General features: G+C 35.4%; 1 protein-coding gene across 1 annotated transcript; it reads left to right on the top strand.

The window, feature by feature from the left end:
- EPYC (epiphycan) lies at positions 1-19578 on the top strand. The gene is made up of 7 exons (XM_023933156.2): positions 1-34; positions 2236-2416; positions 12592-12745; positions 15137-15295; positions 15897-16099; positions 17695-17790; positions 19039-19578. Exons 2-7 carry the CDS (start codon positions 2249-2251, stop codon positions 19207-19209), a joined length of 951 nt encoding a protein of 316 aa, XP_023788924.1. The 5' UTR covers positions 1-34; positions 2236-2248; the 3' UTR covers positions 19210-19578.
- The last annotated feature ends 1169 nt before the right edge of the window (positions 19579-20747 follow it).

A 20747-nucleotide genomic window follows, 5' to 3' on the forward strand; every position in this document is an offset into this window, starting at 1 on the left:
AACTCCATCCCATTTGAGACAGTGGAAGCTAAAGGTAAGTTTTGGCACTTCTTTCTTAGTTGAATTTTTATCGCTGGAAACACTATTATTTGTTTTATTTTATCATGCTTAATACAGATTCAGAGCTTGCAGATTGTGGAGACTATTTATTTTTCCCTGGATATGTCTTAGTTCCTTCCTGTGAGAGGTGTACATAATCTTCATCAAAATATTTGATCTTACAGCTACTGCAGATGCCAATGTTTCTACAGTGCATTCCAGTATATTACATGAAAGGGAAATAGAGACACACAAACCCTGCAAATAAGTGCAGATACTATAGCCATAGGTAAACTTTTTATTTGCAGATATTTGCTGATTTTGTCTCTATATATGCAAACATTAATACTTACCAAGCCTTATACCTTTTAAAAGTATTTCATTTTTAGGAGTTGTGACATGAAAACAATTTTGCGTAGCAAGCATTTTTTTATTTAAGAATTGTTTATTCAGAGGAAAAATTGCACTACATATGTAAGTACTACATTTTGGGTTGATAGATAACACCCTTTATAGCTGAATCATCTGGGATAAATGACATGGAAAGGAAAAGCAAGACCAAACCAAATTCTGTCAAAAATAGGCAGCAGAAAACATAAATACAGACAAAAACCTGCTATTTCTAGCATACTTGCTTATTTCAGAGATTGACTGCATTTTTATTTTATTTTATTTTTTTAATAAAGCAGAATACTTTTAGCAATATTGGAAGCTAATACTGAAAGGTGAAATTTATCTAAGCTTTCTCAAAGAGAAGACCCAGTGACTCTAGCTTCTTCCAGCAGCAGCTGAAGTCTTTCTGAATAAAGAAAATGAGAGAAAAATGAACGCCTTGTGTTACTGGCCATCCCCAGAGGAATTTTATATCCTCATGCCTAAACCAGCTTTATAAAGACCTCTTTTCATGAAGGCAAAATTCAGCTTGTTGCTCAGTACATACATTAAAAAAAAAAAAAACCTTCATGTATTTCTTATTATACTTATAAGTAGTTACAATTTTGAAACTGAATATTTAAGAGTGTGTATCATGGCATCACATTAGAAGTAAAGTTTATTAGACTTACACATTGCTCATTATCACTGTGCTTTTGCTGAAATTAATGTGAGCTATAGATAAATAAATGTGTAAGTAAAAAGTGCTGAATAGAGCCCTTTGTCGGGCATCTTATATGATAATAGTGAATGCATCACTTACAAGCAAAAGGGAATACATAAACACTAGTGTTCAAGCCTAGCATGGATTTTCTACCATTTTACAAAATTCTGGGACTTTAAATAGGTGATAATTCAATTTTATACAACTTTAAGTGGGTGATAATTCAATTTTGCAATTCTATTTTCCAAGGATAACAGGTGAATACACTACACCACAATTTCCCACTACATTACACCGCAATTACTCACTGCTCTAAAAATGATGTTGATTGAATAATGAAGGAATTCAGAGTACTGGCACTACTGTCTGTGAAGCTATGGAGGACACATGTAATTCTTTATTTTGCTCCCAAGACCTTTGAAAAGTATGGTCCAAATGTACCACATCAATTAAAATCAATATCTGACAAAAAACTAATGAGTGAAAAGTGATTTGATTGTACTTATTCAGAGATAAGAGTTTATAATATTTTTTAATAGAAAGGTAGAGTGGCTTTTTGCTTGTTTTATTTGTTGTATTTTTTTGTTGTTTGTTTGGGTTTTTAAAATTTTTGTTGTTGTTGTTTGATTCTGTTTAGGGTTTTTATGATGGAGGTGAGATATAATATTATATTGTTATACATTTCAAAAGATTATTTATTGTGATAAAGACAAGTAATGTAATAATCTACCTTTTCTCTAGTTTCTCAAAAGTTTGTATCTAAGTGCAATGAAAATAGGTGAATTTAGATGAAAGGGGAAAAAATACCATTCAGACTCTCACTGAAATCAGTTTATTTTTACACCAATAAAATTCAACAGGGCTTATCAAAGTTATGTGACTATGAATATGGTCAAAGCAGTCTGCAAAAATTCTCAGATCCAGGGACTCTTCATGAAGAAAACCAGATTAAACCATTGAGTCACAATAAATAAATATTAATTATTCACCAGAAATTTTGTGGGGTTTATATATAAGTACTTTATTTTTGACATTAAATTGTCATAGATTCCTTGTCAATACCAGAGGACCTAAAATCTGTCCATTTTCTTCTCTTTCAGAAAAAAAAACAGAATGCAGACCTTTGTGAATGTTTTTCTGGGTTTTTTTATCTTTGAGTCTGTTGGAGCTGCCCCTATCACTGATACCATAATTTATGATTCTGAGTTCTATGACATACCACTTGGAGAGCTGCCTCATCCATTTGCCTATGATGAAAACAAGCAGTCTGACCGAGGAGAGGTAATTAGAACTTAATTTATTCTGTCTTTCCAAAGTGCATAACTGCAGCAGTTACTGATCAGTTTATCTTTGCCATGAAAATACTTATCAGATAAATCTACTCATGTGGTACCTTTGCAGTTCATTCACGTTTCCCCTAATTTACAACCAAAGCCAAAATATATTCTTATTGTTTGTGGTTTTCTTTTTGGCAATCTTTAAGAGGAGGTGAAAGGTACCATGCTTTCCTCAGGTCTCCATGCAATTCCACAAAGTCTGTTAGAGATCATCGTTGTGATTTATCTGTCTGTGTAATGCATGGAGGCAGTTGAGACAGGATTTCCAGCATTTCCCATTAAATGGGATTGTAAAATGCAGTTTCCTTAAGTTTACGTTCAGTAGACGTATTTCATTATAGCTATAAATGCTAATGTGTTCTATTGCTGTTAGGAAAGTAGCAGAAGGAAGAAAAAAGAAAGGGAAAACATTTTAAACACAAGAAAGTAAGAAAAATTACTGTTGAAATTGATTCTGTATGAGCTGGTAAGATATGTCACCTGTAGAAGCAAGAGATTCCACTTGTTGGCTTAAATGCTTCCTTCCTTTTCAACAATCTTTTGTTTCTTTACAATTATTAAAAGACTACATTAATTTTATTCTCACCCTGCTGATTAGACATCGGCACAAGTTCCCCGAAGGTAATATAAGCACTCTGTGATTCACGATTTTGTGTGATAGAAGTAGAGTGAAGAATATAAAATTTAAATAATATGGTAGGTTCATTTTTATACATAATATTTTAATACTTTTTCACATAAAAATGCATAATTCATGAAAATACAATCCTTTGAAAGATTTATGATTACAGCAGAAGGGACTGGAGCTCCTCTTTCTTAAATGTGAGATAGAAATTGGATACCAGCTTTGAAATCAAAGGACAGAGACAATTTAAGAATAACTATATTCCAAAGAGGGACAACTGAAAAGATAAAATAGAGTTAGCACTAAGATCAGAACCTTATAATTTGTAGGAAATAAATTTTCAGTCTAAGAGGGAGTGAGAAGAACTTAGCTGTAAAGAACTTACCTTGCCTTTGGCCTGTTTCCCTTGTGCCACTCGTGCTCTACCTGATTCTGCCTGAGCTAGCTTTCCTGATAAAGTTGCTACCAATTTTAGTCACTGTGCTCTATCTCACACTGAATAATAAACCACGGTTTCTGTCTCTCTTTGATCTTAGAAATGAAACCTTTATCATTCCTACAGAAATTATTTCTTCCCAGAAATGGGAGAAATTATTTTGAGTGTGCCTTATCACTGAGTTTTGCTCATTCAAACAACAGATTTCTTAGTAATTCATTGAATGGGAGGTGGGATTGTCCTGTGCTGTGCTTGCTCTGTGAGGTCTTATAACACCAAAACATGGGGTGGCCTTTTCCATGTTTCTGAGTGAAGGATAAAGTGAGGCTTCAAAGTAATTTCCCAGCTGAAAGGAAATTCAGCATGACTGATGGTGCACAAACCAGGAAAAAATACAAGAGATTCCAATACAGGTTGTTTTGGTTTTTTTTCAAGACATGTTATAAGCAGAATCAGGGTAAACTGGTAAGGTTCTTTTCCAGAACAGGATTATTTTCCATTACTGAGCACTTCAGACAGCCTTTTTTAAAATTCATCAGGTGAAGTTCATCCATCACATCAGTTGAACAGAGTTTTGCATTGCATATGGATGGGCCTCCCTGTGAGAGTCATTTTTTCATAGATATTTAGCCAAAATCCTTTTTTTTTGCTTACATTCCTCATACCAGGCATCACCCAAGAGAATCCTAAGCATTCATAATTCCCCATATCCCAGGAGATATGAGTGGTCAGTGCTGTAAAAATCAAGCAAGTTTTATAGATATGTCAGTGTACTATTTTATAGAGCATGTCAGTCTTGCAAGTTATATTTTAATCACTGAATATTGTTGATGTCACTCAAGTTTTAAGCAGAATGCATTTGATTTTTTGATTGTAGTTATGACTTTACTGCTTAAAATCTTGTTATTATAATGATGTGAACAACACAAGTGGGTCTATGTGTAAAATTCAATATTTATTCAAGGTCACAGGTTAGTTTTTATTATGCATAGTTTATATGATGAGCAATACCACAGAGACCCAGACAAACAGCAGGCCTTCAACAGATCTAGCCTGTGTGCAGTAACTCTTTAAGACTTGAATTCCCCTTTAGAGAGCTTGGAATCATGTCTTCAGACTTCTGAAACAGTGGAGAAAAAACTCAAAAAGCATTTCCTGTTGTTACTGTCCTCAATTTAAGATTTTAAAATTCAGTTTTATGCAAATAGATGTCATTCTCTTTAGCTCATTTTTAGACCCATTGGCAAAATGCAACCTTTATCAAGGTTATGTATCCAACTGATTTGCAGAAGGTCCAGGAGACTGACCAGTTCTAGTACTTCAGATGCATTTAGTGTGCTAATGCTGTTAATTTCAATGTGGATTAATCACCTGCACACCTCAAGGAGTTAAACCAAAGCGTTTGTGTCAGCACGTCCTTTTCCAGATTGTTAGGTACTGTAATCACACATTCATTGTATAATAACCAAAGGGAGGAAAGACCTAAAGATAATTAGAAAGGAATTATTTCCATTCATTCTATCCAGTTAAAATTAGGTCTGGCATCCCAAGACCATGCTACAAATATGAATCATTCTCTTGGGATATTTGTTGAGGTGGGCTGACCTCAGCTGGCTTCCAGGTGACCATCAAGATTCTTTCTCACTCCCCCTTCTCAGAGAGACAGGGGAAGAAATTGAGGTTAAAAACTTGTGAATTGACATATAGGCAGTTTCATGAAGAAAAATAAAGGTTGCATGCAGAAGCAAAGGGAAACAAAAGATTTATTCTCCACCTCCCATCAGCAGGTGAGGGCCAAACACTTCCAGGCGGTCAGGCCTTGAGTATGTGTAGTAGGCACTTCTGATGACAAACATCTTAATAATAAAGCCCACCCCTCTGCCTCGTTGCCTCCTTTCTCTCAGCTTTTATTGCTGACCAGATGCCACATCAAATATCCCTTTGTTCAGCTTGGGTCACCTGTCCTGGCTGTATCCCCTCCGGAGATCTTGACCACCCCTGCCCTACTGGTGAGAGGGGAATGCTGGAGAGACAGCCTTGGTGCTGTGCCAACACAGCTCAGTGGTTGCTGAGCACTGGTGCATTATCAACACCTTTTCAACTGAAAACACAAAGCACAGCACTGTGTGGCACTGAGGGATGCCATGGGGAAAGTTAATTCCATCCCAGCTTGAGCCCATACACCTGTCTTCCTCAAGAAAATTTTGATGAACCCTAGACATCTGTTTCAGACTTAGTATGAGAATTTCATCTTGATACAGCTAACTAAGAATGACTGAATCCAAGATCACGACTTTGTTACTTCTCATACTCTGGAAGTATTGTTTCTTGTGTAGAGTGTATGTGTGATATACACACACACCTCATTGTGTTGAAAGCATTTTTCTGAAAACATTTATAGATAATGGGTCTTGATATTCTTACACTCGAAGACTATTTTTGTCATAGATTCTAGAATAATCTTAAGGTTGGGAAAGATTACTTAATGTGTACATGGAATACTTTTTCTAATGGAAATATTTGCATGGGGAAAGTAATTGTAGCTGTGAATTACTTGTGAGAATTGTATTGAATCCTCAATCAAAGTTATGCATTGTCACATGCTAGGTGATATAATAGATTATAAAATCTATGGTTTCCGAGATCCCAGGTTAGTGAGACACAGAAGACCTATCTAATACTTTGCATCCAAATGGAAATTATCAGTGGAAAAAAAATAAATACTATATCACTCAGAAATAAAATGTGCATAGAGACATTAGGGTAGCAGTATCAACTCTTTCACAGATAATGGCTAATAAAAGGCAGTGTAAAAGTAAAGCCTATTATCAAGGAAAGAATTCCAAGGTCCTCAAGGAAAAAGGTACAGCAATGAAATATCACCGTTAAGTGTTCAAGCTTTGTGTTGGATTTATCTTCTGAAACAGAGAGTAACAACAGCATAAACATGAGCTGATGTACCTTCCTTTTTCTTTACAGTTCATTAGTGTTTTGAACTAATATCTATATCTCAATAGGGTCCAGAGGCCACAGACAAGACTGGGTCTTCCATCTGCTCTGAAAACATATTCAACGGGAGATTTCTTTCTTTAAACTGAATAGAATCAAAACAGATTCTCAAAGGAATTCTTGTGTGAGCTTCTCACTTTTTCCCTCTTTGAAACTAAAACTTTGGAAAATGTGAGAGAAAAACAAATTGTAGGGAGAGATTCTTATGTACATCTGCTGCTAATGACTAATAAATAATGACTGCATTTTTATCACAGTGTCTGTTAAACATAACTTGTCCATTTTTCTTTAGGTAGGAAAAAACTAAGTTAGAAAATTAAGTAAAAATATAGGAGCATCAGAAAAATGTTTTCATTGCTAAGATAAGCTATCAGTGAGGCTGAAAAACAAAGGAGTGTCTAATTAAGAATGGTTTGCCTAGCACTGACTAAGCAGAAAAGCAAGGCAGTTAAATACAGGCAGTCCGTGCCTGTTTACACAAAAGAGATGAGCTGTAAAGAATGATCCACAAAATATTCAGAAAGACACACAATGAAAGTCTAATATTTGATGCATTTTGATTAGCATTAGTTCAAGCTTCTTAAATTTGAATCAAACTAATAATAGGGCATTTTGGTGCCTGCACAAAGCTCAGAACTTGAGTTACACACACACATTTGCTCATGTCTGTGTGCATACACACAGTCTCCTATGTTGGCATAACACATACAAAAAGGATCTATACCTGAACAGGAACTCACTCTTGCCATTTGCAGAGCTGAGAGAGGCTTACACTGCTGTTCCTACATTTGTGGTAGGTATCTGATTAAATAAGAGACTTCAAAATGGATATACAATAACTTTTCAGAACATCATATGCATTTTTAAGAAACTCTATTAATTGGTACAAGCAATGTACAAGTCAGATAACCACATAACTGAAAAGAGAATCAAACTTATCATTTGAAGCTTTATCCTCAAATAGGAATTTAAATCGTTTTTCAGGAAGGTTTTGACTACAGCTTTTATTCACTTGTCTGCAGTGATAACAATTCTATTTCTTTTTAAGATAGAACAATAGGAGAAAAGAAGTCTTTGCATGCAGAATTCAAGAACGAGTATAGGCCACTTTTGGAAAGGAAAACAAACCTCCCTGCCTGTGGCAAGGAAGTTGGTAACAGATGATTTTTATGGTCCCATCTAACCCAAACTCTTCTGTGATTCTATGAATAACTTCTACCATAATTAGACATTTTCTTGTAAGCCTTTGGGAGTTTCAGAACAACTATGTGAGAAACCAGTGATGTGTTTTATTCCTTTTGATGGGTTAGTGTGTGGAACAACTGTCCCTTCAAGGTTAAAATTCCTCTCTAAGTTTTGCATTTTTATTTGTGTATTAAATGTAATTTTTGCAGTAAAAGAACTACTAAAACAGAAGACATTTCAGATTCTCCTGTGGATTTAAACTCATCACATGTAATACATTAGCTTTGATCCTAAAAGGTGTAGGCATAAAATAGACACATAAAAAAGACATAAAATAATCTCCTGAGCTTCTCCTAGTCTTTTGTTTGTCTCTCCTCCTTTACTGTCAAAGGTGAGATACAGATACCTAAAGATCCCACCATAAAATGAACTCCTGTAGCCAATGTCTGGAGCTGCTTTTCAGAAGCTTTCTTTCATTCTGTACTGAGAGTGAAGGGATGCTAATATAAACTAAATGCCCAGCCTATGGATTTTATCACCTGCATTTTATCACTTACTGATATGTTCTGATTTCTTGACTTTTGTAACTTCCTGGTCTGACAGTGCCTCTGAATTGGCCAGTCACATTAAGGACTTTGATTAGAAAATAAAGCCACATTGGATAAACATAGGATGGGGGGAAAAAAGTAGGCCCTCCATGTAATCTCAGGAAAGATATCATTGTCCTTTGGCATGCTCTGGGTATTCTCTAAATCTCTTGATTGATTCCAAAGACAGAGTAGGGTAACTATTAACCACATAGATGTCTAAAAATGGATGATGTGATACCACTTCACTTTTTTCTTATGCTGTGTATTAAAACTGTCTTGGAACGCAGATTATTATTTGAAGACTTGTAGCTATTGGCAAAGACAAACATATTTTATTGTATTTCTCTACAATGTTCCTCTTGTTTTGTGATTTTTAACATGTATTTCTTAAAGTATCAAATGAAATACAAGTCCACTCCCTGCCTAATTCCAGAATTCCAGGTTCCCTCCTCCTTCTAAAAAAACCCTATGGAAAATAATGCCATTAAGTGATATACAATCATTTATGTTTCAATTTTTTTTTGTAAAGTCCAGTTGCCAAAAATAAACAAACATCTGGAAGATGAGGGATTATTCTGTGCAGTATATGGTCCAAGAAACATCTTTTTCTTGTTACAATCTTGCATGATTTATCAAACTTGTAAAAGATACAAAGCTGCATGGATCAGATGACCAATAATGGGAAACAGACTTTTACCTTTAGGTCACTGGTTCAAGTCCAAGTTATGTACAGCAAGAAAATGCTCATATGCTCTGGGTCTGGTATGTAAAACATATATATCAGTGAACTCCTACCCTGTTAGCAGTATAAAAATTACAACATCATTAAGTTAAGGTCAATAATTTTTATTTTCTTATGACACTCACAGCTGCAGGAGACTGAATAGATAACGCTAACTACTTGGAACAGTTTCCCTACACCCCTTAGTGCATTTGCAGGGAAACTGCTGTGAGACTTTCAATTGTGCATCTACAAATCTAGGTAACATCCTATAGTGAAAAAGAGATAACACTGTAGAAATGGAAGTACTAGAGGCTAACATCTCCACTTTGCTACCAACAGCTACAGTGATTTAGCAACTAAGAACCTTCAGAAAGCATAAAGTAAATCACAAATCCCAAGATACTAAGTTCCGCAAAGTATGCCCCAAATATGTAGAGAGGTGGCAGTCAGTGTAGATGACCCAAATCCCATAACAAGTGAAAGGAAAATTATCTTTGTTCTGAAGCCTATTTACAATGTCTATCTTTAAAATACTCTTATCCAGAATATTACTTTCAGTAAGCTGCATATAAAGACATTAACATATCTTAAAATTTCTGGATTTAATTCCAAATTTCAGAAGAGGGGCTCCTATATGATTTCCACAAATCTGGTGAACTAGACAGAATATGCAAGAACTTTTGTGCAGTAACCTGGGTCAATAAAAGTCTGGAATGTACCTCTCCCTCTAGGCTTCCTCCATTTGGAGAACAGCTGTCCCATTTCCTTTGTTCCCAAAGCCTTCTTTTGATTTGTCCCCAAGTCCATTCCTGGTTAAGCTGTCTATTGTCAGTGCTGCAGATGGTAACACTGTGTATTTGTCTGCACAAAATGACAAGGTACACCCTTACTCTTACATCAACTCAAGATACTCAGTTCACCTGAAGGTCATCCTGCTCATTTGATTACCTTGCATTTTGTGAGGTTATGACCTTGGTAGCTGTATTGGGGTATTTTTATCTATAAACTCTAATTAGTAATAGAATCTGTGGCTTAGTAGAATACAATTTAAAAATATACAGAAAACCTAAAATGTTCTTAGTCAAAATCTGAGCCCGTATGGTTCACAGTGCTTACTGGTTTTTCATTGTTTTCATATTCTCTGTCTTCAGTGAAACAAATGGATATAAAATATTTTAACCTATTACCATTATATAATCTAAACAAAATTATTTGTATTCAAAAGAATTAGATTTTAGGTAGTTATTTAGATGTTCTAAGGCAAACCATGATCATAATGTTTAATACTGCTTGGAATTATATATATAGCTATGCTGCAAGATAGTCTATTATGAGATGTAAAGTGGTTTTTTCAACATTTTCACAGTTCATAGAATAACAGAATTTTTTGGGTTGGAAGGTACCAAGATCATGCACTTCCATGAGCAGGGGCACTTTCAACTAGCCCCAAGTTGCTCAAAACCCCATCCAACCTTGCCTTGAGCAAGGGAATCCATAACTTTTCTGGGCAACCATTTCCAGTTCCTCACACCACAGGTAAAAGAATTTAATGATATATAAAAGTTTCAATTTCAAGCCATTCCCCCTTGTCCTATCACTACATATCATTCTAAAAATTCTCTCTCCAGTTTTCCTGTAGGTCCCCTTTAGGTACTGAAAAGCTACTATAAGGTTTTCCTAGAGCCTTCTTTTCTCTGGACTGAACAACCCCAGCTCTCTCTCAGACTGTCTTCATCTTCTTGGCCCTCCTCTGGACTTTCTCTCACAGGCCCAAGTCCTCCTTGAGCTGGAGACTCCAGAGCTGAAAGCAGTACTGCAGATGGGGGTCTCACAAGAACATAACAGAAGGGCAGAATCACATACCTTGAGCTGCTGGTTACATATGAAATATATATATATATATATATATATATATATATATATATACATAAAAAATTATTCAAATATGTGTCAAATACAGGAAAGTTTTGTCTGTGTTTGGAATCCAGATGTCAGGTGCTTTAGCTCCTTTAACTACTATAGTCTAAATATCAAATCAAATTTTAGAAATTCCAACTATTAGGCCAGCCTGGATGCAATTACTTTTACCTGTCTTTTATAATTAGAATTTATGAACAATACTGTGATTAATTTCTACAACTGGTTCTTCATGGAGACAGCAAAGAGAGCAGTAGCTGTGGGATGGTCTCAAAAAAGGAGATACATGGTCAGGTGAAAAGACTTGGGATTCAATGGTATTGTGGTGGTGTTGTGCTAGAAAGCTGCACTGGATGAAAATTGAAGCAGAATTTTGGTGCCTTTGCACCTGGAATAATGACACTGTGACAAAATAACTATATTTGGCTGTGCCTTAGAAAAGGATAAGGAGTGCTAACTGCAGCACAGGGGTGCAGCACTCACAGGGTTAAATACATTATCTACATTTTTAATAGCACCTCAGATGTGCAAAACTAAAATTACACTAATTAATTGTTTTTGATTTAAAGAATAAAGGGTACACTTTCAAAAGGGGCTCTGGCTCAGTTGAACTATATTATTACACATGGGGAAAAGCAAACACAGTGGGAAAGTAACTTCCAAAGATCACACAACTATGTCTGGGTGATTACAGAAAACAATTCTGCCTCTTTGCTAACACAGATCCCTTTGCAACAAGCCTGGCAAGTCTGCAATACCCTTTTTATGAGCGGTGATGTGATACAAAAAAATAGCCTCATCTTAATTTTTATCCTTAACTGTCATATAGGAAAATCAACAGAATTAAGAACTTTTGGAATTAAAGTTAATCTGACAAAATTTACTGTTTTGACTAATTATGAGTAAATGATAAAAAAAAAAAAAATAAGTTTTCTAGTTCCATGCAAGGATCTTCCAAATTTTATGGATGTTTTAAAACCAAGGTTTTATCCAATATTTTATTTACATCAGTATTTTCATACTACATAACACAGTCACTAGTGAATGAAGTTAACCAGAGTCTTTAATGTATTAGAAAAGTGCATGTGAAGTCAGAGTTCAGAATTATTTAGTAGTATTTTTATATCACGTTCAGATTTAGTAATATTTTTTAAATCATGTTAGTGTTCTAAGCAGAGCCTGCACAGCTATATTGGATTTGGATTTATGATGGTCAAATTTACAATTTTATGGTAAATGACTTGCACCTTTTTGATATTTCACAGGAAATTTTCATTTTTCACACACAGTTTATCAATTTTTATCACAAGTCTAATTTATCTTTACAAAAATAAGGAAAAATAATTTTGCTAGTATATATTCTCAATAATGAAGTATATGCATAATGATGAAGTATATGCATGTGTGCATACATAAGAAACATTCAAAATACTGAGATAAAAAGCAAATAAGTATGTTGGATTTTCATTAATTTTTTATATATCATCAGAATTCATTATAGCTCCTAGATAAAATGCAGCATAACCACTAAACCTCAGAAAATATGTGACCTCTAGTGGAAGAATATGAATAACTGGAAGAGAAACACTAACAAGGGAAGTAAACAGTAACATTTCCTTTTCATTTTCCCTAGACAGATATTGGGTCAGAACTATCTTCTGTAATTCAAGAGAGTTATTCTTCTGCACCACTGACAGAAGAAACCGAGGATGAAGCATCAACACCAAAATTAATTGATGGGTCTTCAGCACAGGGGTCAGGGGTTCTTGGACCCCAGACTCACGATGGTTAGTAGGAAAGAAATTATTTTTGTGTGTAGCTTTGATTTTGAGCAAGCCCATTTTATTTTTTTACTGAAAATGAAGGACATCATTTCTGTATGCTTCTTACTGCAGAAAGACACAATGTGCCTATCTTGAATCCCTCAAAGTCAGATAGGTGCCAGATAGTCAAAAGGTTTCCATACTATTTCATTATAAAAACACTGTGCCAGTGAAGATTTACAACCCAAAAATTTTCTGATCGTTGGCAATGCTACCAGTACTTGTTTTTCTGTCCTACATTATCAACTGTCTAATTATTATTTGCTACATGGTCTTATGAATATAGTCATACAAAGTATATAAAATGTTGAAGAATTTTTGACCATGGAAACTATGCACTGAAAAACTTAAGGAACGGGAGCTACTTAGAACTTTTTAATGAAAATTATTTTCAGTTCTTCTGACTATAGTGAAATAAGAATTTTATAAATCTTGCAGGAGAATTAAAATTTCAAAACATAATCTGTCCCTCTCCGACACAACTTTTGCGCTGCTAATTTTTGACATTTGTCAGAAGCTCCTCTAAATTAGAGTAGGTAAAGCTCACTCCATTGCTGTACGGGATCTTTTTGTGTTGTATGGTGATCAACATACAGTAACAGGAAAATCCTACTTTTTACTATGCCCAACACTACAGCTGAGTGCCATAGAAGAAAAATAAAATTAAAAAAAAACCAAAAAAACCCTATAAACCCCGAGAGTTCCTGCTTCCAAAATTATGTATTCATGGAAGTTAATAGTCTTATTTTGTTACGAGACAAAAATATACAGTGTCAAGAAAAGTAAAAATGGAATGAGATTACAGAAAAAAGAAAAAAAAAGTCCCATACCCCTTTTCAATTTTGAAAATTACAAGATGTTACAATATGTCCTGTAAATAATATATTTGATGAATTCTGTATCTGTCAACAGTTTTGAGTACTGAATGCAAATCAAGTAGTGCATCAACTAAAGAAATGCTCAAGACAGTAAGATATCAAATCAGATGTCTCTAGTGTCTTCGTTTTTTAAGCAACATATTTTCCTGTCAGATGTTGCTGCTATTGGCCTGGTATTGAATAGAAGAATATAAGTCTCAGTAAGAGTAAGCCAAGCTCATTTTTCATGTTGATATATTTTTGAATCCTTCTTTTATCTCTGGTTTTTTTTTGGTGTCCACCAAGCACAGGTGAGAAATACCACTCCTCTAAAACTAGGACAGGGTGAAACCCTTTCCCCAAACTATGGTACTATATTCCAGTATTATGAAAAAATATCAGCCATCCTTAACTCTGTATTCATTTAGGCCTAGATTTGCTGGATTAGTTCAAAGTGTGAATATTTCTTCCCCAGTGTCAGACCTCCTCTCTGTAGCAAATTTAATCTGTCCTGTGGAGAAAGTTAGAGAAAGCATGAAAGGATCCTTATCTCTCCAGAAACTGTATTCCTGGATGCCCAAGTAGAGATTAGCACATAAAAACAAAAGAGTACTCTGGTTACTGATTCTTTAATCTTGTCTCAAAAGGCACCTCAATAACCTACAAATTGGGGCAGATTAAGAAGGCACATCTCTCATGTAGCCACATCTGATATGGAGATAAAACTAATCTGCAAGAAAAACATTTTCATATTCCTGAATTATCCTACTATCCTATAAGTAGCAAGAGCAAACAACCCCATCTGCTACAAGGAGGAGGAAAACCTGAAACAGAAAAGTATTTCTCTGGGATTAAAAAATGGCAAACAGATATGCTGATTTATTCTCATAATCAAGGAAAAGATGTATCAAAAAGTCAGTGTCACAAGTGTTACAATCCAGTTATTAAAATTGTTAGAGGGATGCCTCTGCCTGAATTAAGGTGCAAATGAGACCATATGCCAAAGTGAATAGGATGGATTTTATTTAATAGTAAATGTGAGTGAGGAGAGAGAGTTAGAAAGAAATATAAAAAGGGAGGGGGAGGAGAGAAAGAGAGTGACAGTGAGACAGATTAAGTAAGAAATATAATTCATCAGCTATTATTCCTCCATCTAGGAATACCTCCACCTGCTTAAGGAGATCTTAAGGAGAAATCAACTTCTGGGTGGTTGATGTCACCAAATATTCTATTATAGTCTGAGAAACAATTTATTAGAACAAATTAACTGTTCTCCTAGGCATAAGAAGAAAAATTAATTCATTTTAAAAATATTTCAATCACCTTACTGTTGCAATTATATGATTTGGTGATCAAAGCAGAATGAGAAGTGAACCTTACCATAGACAAAGTCTGATTGTTAGGTGCTTATGTGAGCATTTCATTGTAGTAATAATTTATGTATGATTTTTATACATGTCCTTTCTAACAAAATGTTTTCTTTTAAATTCCTTGATAGGTCTTCCCACTTGCTTCTTGTGTACATGCCTAGGCACCACAGTCTACTGTGATGATCGTGACCTTGATGCTGTTCCACCATTGCCTAAGAAAACCACGTATTTCTATTCACGCTATAACAGAATCAAGAAGATCAGCAGAAATGACTTTGCTAACTTAAGTAAGGATAGCAGTATTATTGAAATCAGCCTTAATTTTGATTATTTCTGGATCATAACAACCAAAAATATAGTGATACATTTTATATAATGTTTGATTATGGTAAATTTTACACATAAATGTACATTTATTTATTTTGTTACTTTGGAGCATAAAGATCCATGTCAGATGCAGATTCTCTGCCAAACATTTGAATTATTATAAATAACAATGATCATTGATTTTTTTTGCTGTTACTTACAATCAACTCTAGAAAAGTAATTTTACCCCCCAAATATTCAATTTAATTTGGGGTTTCTTTTTTTTTTTTTTATTGGAAAAAATGCTTGAGCATATTTTATAAAAAAGTCAATATATCAAATTTCTTACATATAGAAAATTGTTTAAATAAAGAAAGGTAATGGAAATATGTTTCTTTCCCTTTGAGTGTCCTTTTTCTGAAAGATAATAATTTATAAGATTCCCAAAACACACAGAAATCTAAAAACTCAACTTTGAAGTCTTTCACTGAAAGATGTATAAAAAATGATACAGGCAGGGTTTTTTTTGTAATTTCAGGAAATACATTTTTATAAGTCTGTTGTATCTTATTTCTCTTCCAGACCATTTAAAGAGGATTGATTTGACTGCAAACTTCATATCAGATATCCACAAGGATGCCTTCCGAAGATTGCCCCAACTTCAGGAGTTGGTGCTTCGTGACAACAGGATAAGGCAACTCCCTGAGTTACCATCTACCTTAACGTTCATTGACATTAGTAAGAACAGGCTTGGTCGCAGAGGGATACCAAATGAGGCGTTTAAAGTAAGTTTGGGTGTGATGGCAAAATCTTTTCTTCCTCTTTCCAGAGGATGTGGTTAGAAGTGTAGCCTATTCTCACAAGAGAGATGCTCCAGTCCCCTAATCATCTTTGTAGCCCTCAAATGGACCTACTCAAGGAGCTCCATGTCTCTCTCTTGTCCTGTGAAGCCCAGAGCTGGACACTGTATTCCAGATGTGCCTCACCAGGGCTGAGCAGGGGGCAGGATCTCCTCCCTTGACCTGCTGGCAATACTCTTCCTAATGCACCTCAGGACTCCACTGGCCTTCTTGGCCACAAGGGCACTGCTGGCTCATGGACAGCTTGCTGTCCACCAGGACCCAAGTTGTTCTCTGCATAGTTGCTTTCCAGCAGATCAGCCCCCAGCCTGTACTGCTGTGTGGGGTTGTTATTTACCAGGTGCAGGACTCTGCATTTGCCTTCGTTGAATTTCAGATGGTTCTTCTCAACCCATCTCTCCAGCTTGTTGGGATCATTCTAGAGGGCTGCGTAGCCCTCTGGGATATTGGCCACTCCTCCCAGCTTTGTGTCATCAGTCAGCTTTCTAAGGAGGCATCTGTCCCTCCACCCAAGTCATTGCTGAACATGTTAAACAATACTGGCCCAGCACTGAACCTTGAGGGACAGAATTAGTGACAGACCTCCCACTAGACTGCCATTGATTATGTCCTTCTGGGATCTGCCGTTCAGTCAGTTCTAAATCCACCTCACTCTCCACTCTTCCAGTCCACACTTCCTGAGTTTGCTAAGAGTATACTGTGAGAGAAAATGTCAAAAGCCTTGCTGAAGTCAGAATAGTTCTCCCCTCACCCACTCTGGCTGTTGTTTCATTTTAGAAGGCAATCAGATTGGTCAAGCATGATTTACCTTTAGTGAATCCATGCTGGCTACTCCTGATGATCTTCTTGCCATCCCTGGGGATGGAGATGGCCTCTGGAATGAGGTGCTCCATCACCTTTTCAGGGATCGAGGTGAAGCTGACTGGGTAGTAATTCTCTAGATCCTCCTTGACCTTTTTGTAGATAGGGGTGACACCAGCTTACTTCCAGTCCTCAGGCACTTCTCCTGATCCCTGTGACCTTTGAAAGACCACTGTGAGCAGTGTAGCTAGGGTGCTTGCCAGATTTCTCAGCACTCATTCCTCCAAGAAACACTCATTCCTCCAAGAAGTTCAATTTACCTTTTGAAATGGAATGAGAAATGTATCTTTTACTCAGGCATTTCTTACACAGTTATCATTTACTTCAACACAACACACTTCTACAAAATTGAGTAGCCTTGTCACAAAAGAAAGGAAGTAACATTATCATTAAAGTAACATCTCTAATAATTCTGTGGATATTTGAAAAACATTTTTCCCTTTCATTTTAATCTGAACATCTAACCCTTATCAGCAACATTTTCAGCCTATGCACATCAGAGTTGATGTCTTTGAATTTCTGTCTTTTTACTATATCATGAGGAAGCAAAGTATTTTGCTAACTATTGCTGTTCATTACAGTGGTAGATTTCAAACATACTTGCCAGAGGTTTTCAAAAATGTCTGTCATCTCCCCTTGTTTTTTTCATCTTCCTCTAGAATCTGGATGAACTGCAGCATCTTTATATCACTGACAATAATTTGGATCACATTCCATTGCCACTCCCTGAAAGCCTCCAAGCGCTTCATCTTCAGGTAGGCTACAAAAGAAATGGCTCCTTATATCAGGCTCCAATAATATGTACAAATGGGAAGGGCAAACTTTTTCTTGTAGTGTTTGTTCTGTTTATCCAAAAGCATTCTTACTTGATGAAACAAGCTATGGCAAACATAAAATTAACTAGTGATTGCTGTCTTTCAAAGAAGTAAAATTTAGCTCAGCTAAGCATCATTTTTCAGAATTTTTAGTACAATATTTTTCAAAAATCAAATTCTAAAATTACTATTGTCTAATAGTTTCTTTTAGAATTCTTCCTTTTAACCTTTTCCAGCTCTGTTTCTTCCCCTTTATCTCCTCTTGTACTAATTTACAGTTTTGTTTATCAGATGCTTTTACTTACTACATCATAGAGAAAAAAACATTCAGTAAGCAATGTAATGTACCTCACATTGTTTAACCTCTGTCTTTCAGTAAGTAAATTTATTGAAACTCTCTACCTGCTAGCTGGCTTGTTTTTCACTTGCTTGTGCCTGTAAAGTAAATATTAAGTGCTATGTGCTACAGAAAAAAGTTAGTGAGCTGGACATTTTCCACAGCAATTGTTGACTAGAAAAGGAATGGAGAAGGGAAGAATTTTCAGACAGCCATCATTTTAGGTAATGAACTTTTAAGTCCCAGTTTCCTGACAATGCTGTATTCCAGCAATTCATTGCTGAGAATGGTTTGCTTCAAGAATAGAAGCTCAGTGAATATAAGGCATGTAAGAGCAATCTAAATCAAAGGAGTAATACCAAAACCATTCAATTTTCCCAGTATATATATATATGTGAGTTAAGTTAATGTGAAAGGGTCTGGGGGAAGGAAATTGTCACCGATAAAATTTCAGAGTTGTACCCTGGCAGGTCGAGGCATATTAGGGTGATAATTATGTTTCTAGGACTTTTGGACTAGCCTATTGTGCATCAAATTTTGGCTTAATAAGGCTCTTCACTGTAATCTGGAAATGAAAATGCTCTATACTTCTACCAGGCTCCTCCTTCAAAGCCTGTCTCTGCTACATGATTTGAGCTACTTTGTTTTGAAGCTTTGCACTGGCCAAGAAATTTCTCCCTGCTTGGAAGATTTCTCTGTTAATGACTTGCCACCACAATCTGGGCCCTTGAGTTCAAGCAAGCATCTCTCTAGACACTAAAAATACATCCATAAATGTTTTTTCAGAGTAAAAAATTACTTTCAGATAGCAATTCTGATATCTTATTTTTTGATTGCTTGTTTTCTTTTAGAACAACAACATTCAAGAGATGCATGAAGATACTTTCTGCAAAATGAGAGATTTTACTTATGTGCGTAGGGCCCTCGAAGACATCAGACTGGATGGTAATCCCATCAACCTGAGCAAAACACCTTATGCATACATGTGTCTACCCCGTTTGCCAGTTGGTAACCTCATCTAAGCTTTGACAGCAGCCAAGACTTTCATTTGCTGTAAGAATCTCTAAAGACAAATCATTAACTCACTGCTACATTAATCTCGATGAAATTTTACAAATATCATTGATATGAGAAATATTTCTGTTAATGTTGGAATTGTTTACTGAGATACTGAGATTATTAAATGCTAAAAGACAAATCCATTATCTACCCAACTCCAAGTTATTTAGCAATATCAAGAAAAATACTTTACTACAAAAACACTGCAAATACCAAATTTTTTGCTGAATTGTTCAGACCTAATGTATGAATTTTAAATTTAAATAATTTTACATATTAAAGCCTAACTATTACATGGTAAATGAAGAAATAAAAATAAAATATCTGTACACAAATTATTATTTATTGGGTTTTGTTTTAATTAAATATTATTTTCTCAGAGATACATCCATTTTTCTACTTCTTTCCTTAAAGGTCCCTTCATTTTGGAAAAGTACCAGCAATATTCCAAAAAACATGCTTTCTTCAGAAAAGAGAATATTTCCTTGAATCAATAATGAAATATAGGGCTCAAATCTCAAGCATCAAATCTTGAACATCTATCTATACTTTTTTCAGCAATAATTTAACTTTGAAATGCTGATGAGACCCAAAGCTGTTTTCTGTATCTTTGATAAACTTGCCTGACAAATTATGTGGTAATAAAAATCTCACATAATATAGCCTATTTGAGAAATATTACATTTTATTCTGTATAGAAAATGAAAACAACCTCCCTTTGTCATATTTACATACATAAAATTTTGCAGTTCAATTCACTAAGGACCAGGTTTCAGAGACCAAGTCAAAAATCACCTTGGGGAGCTCAATATCCAATTACTTGATTCACAAAACATCTCTGCTTTACTGTTTAGCACACTTTCCAGGTAAATATTAAAAAATTTCCTTAGTAGAATGGTTTGAACAACTCTTCTCCTCTAGTGGAGGAGATTTAATACATTTCTCTAGAGAGAAAACCCCCAGGAAAGATCCACTAGATACATGTTCCTGTTCATTCTGTTCTGTGGTCACAAGCAGCAAATAAGACCTGCACATATTCAGTGATAAAGATTTGATAAAAGACTTTGGCAAAAAAAAAAAAAAAATCCCATTGAACATAACAAATCAACCTAGAAAATCTGGTATTTGTTCAATATCTAAGTTCCCTTATTCAGCTGAACACATATGCTCATTTAAAATGTAAATTTCTGTTGGGCCAGACAATGGAAACTGTTAACAGAGATCTCACTCTCCACTCTCACTGCCACTTTCTAGAAGTGAGCACACATAGAACATCAGACAGACTAAAGTCATCATGTTTTGAGCTGGGATGGAGATGAGGTAAGGACAGGATATGGAGTGATAGGATGAAGCAAGAGAGGAAGTAAACAGTGTTGAGAGCAGAGACAGGCCATTCTTGTTCTCTCTTGTCTTGTTGAAAGGCAGAGGGAGAGCAGCAAAATTTCAAAAGCCTTAGACCCTAGCTTCATTTAGTTTTATTTTCAAGCAATTCTAGCCTTTC

The sequence above is a fragment of the Cyanistes caeruleus genome, chromosome 4 (genome assembly GCF_971803275.1).
Source record: "Cyanistes caeruleus chromosome 4, bCyaCae1.hap1.1, whole genome shotgun sequence".
Lineage (NCBI taxonomy): Eukaryota > Metazoa > Chordata > Aves > Passeriformes > Paridae > Cyanistes > Cyanistes caeruleus.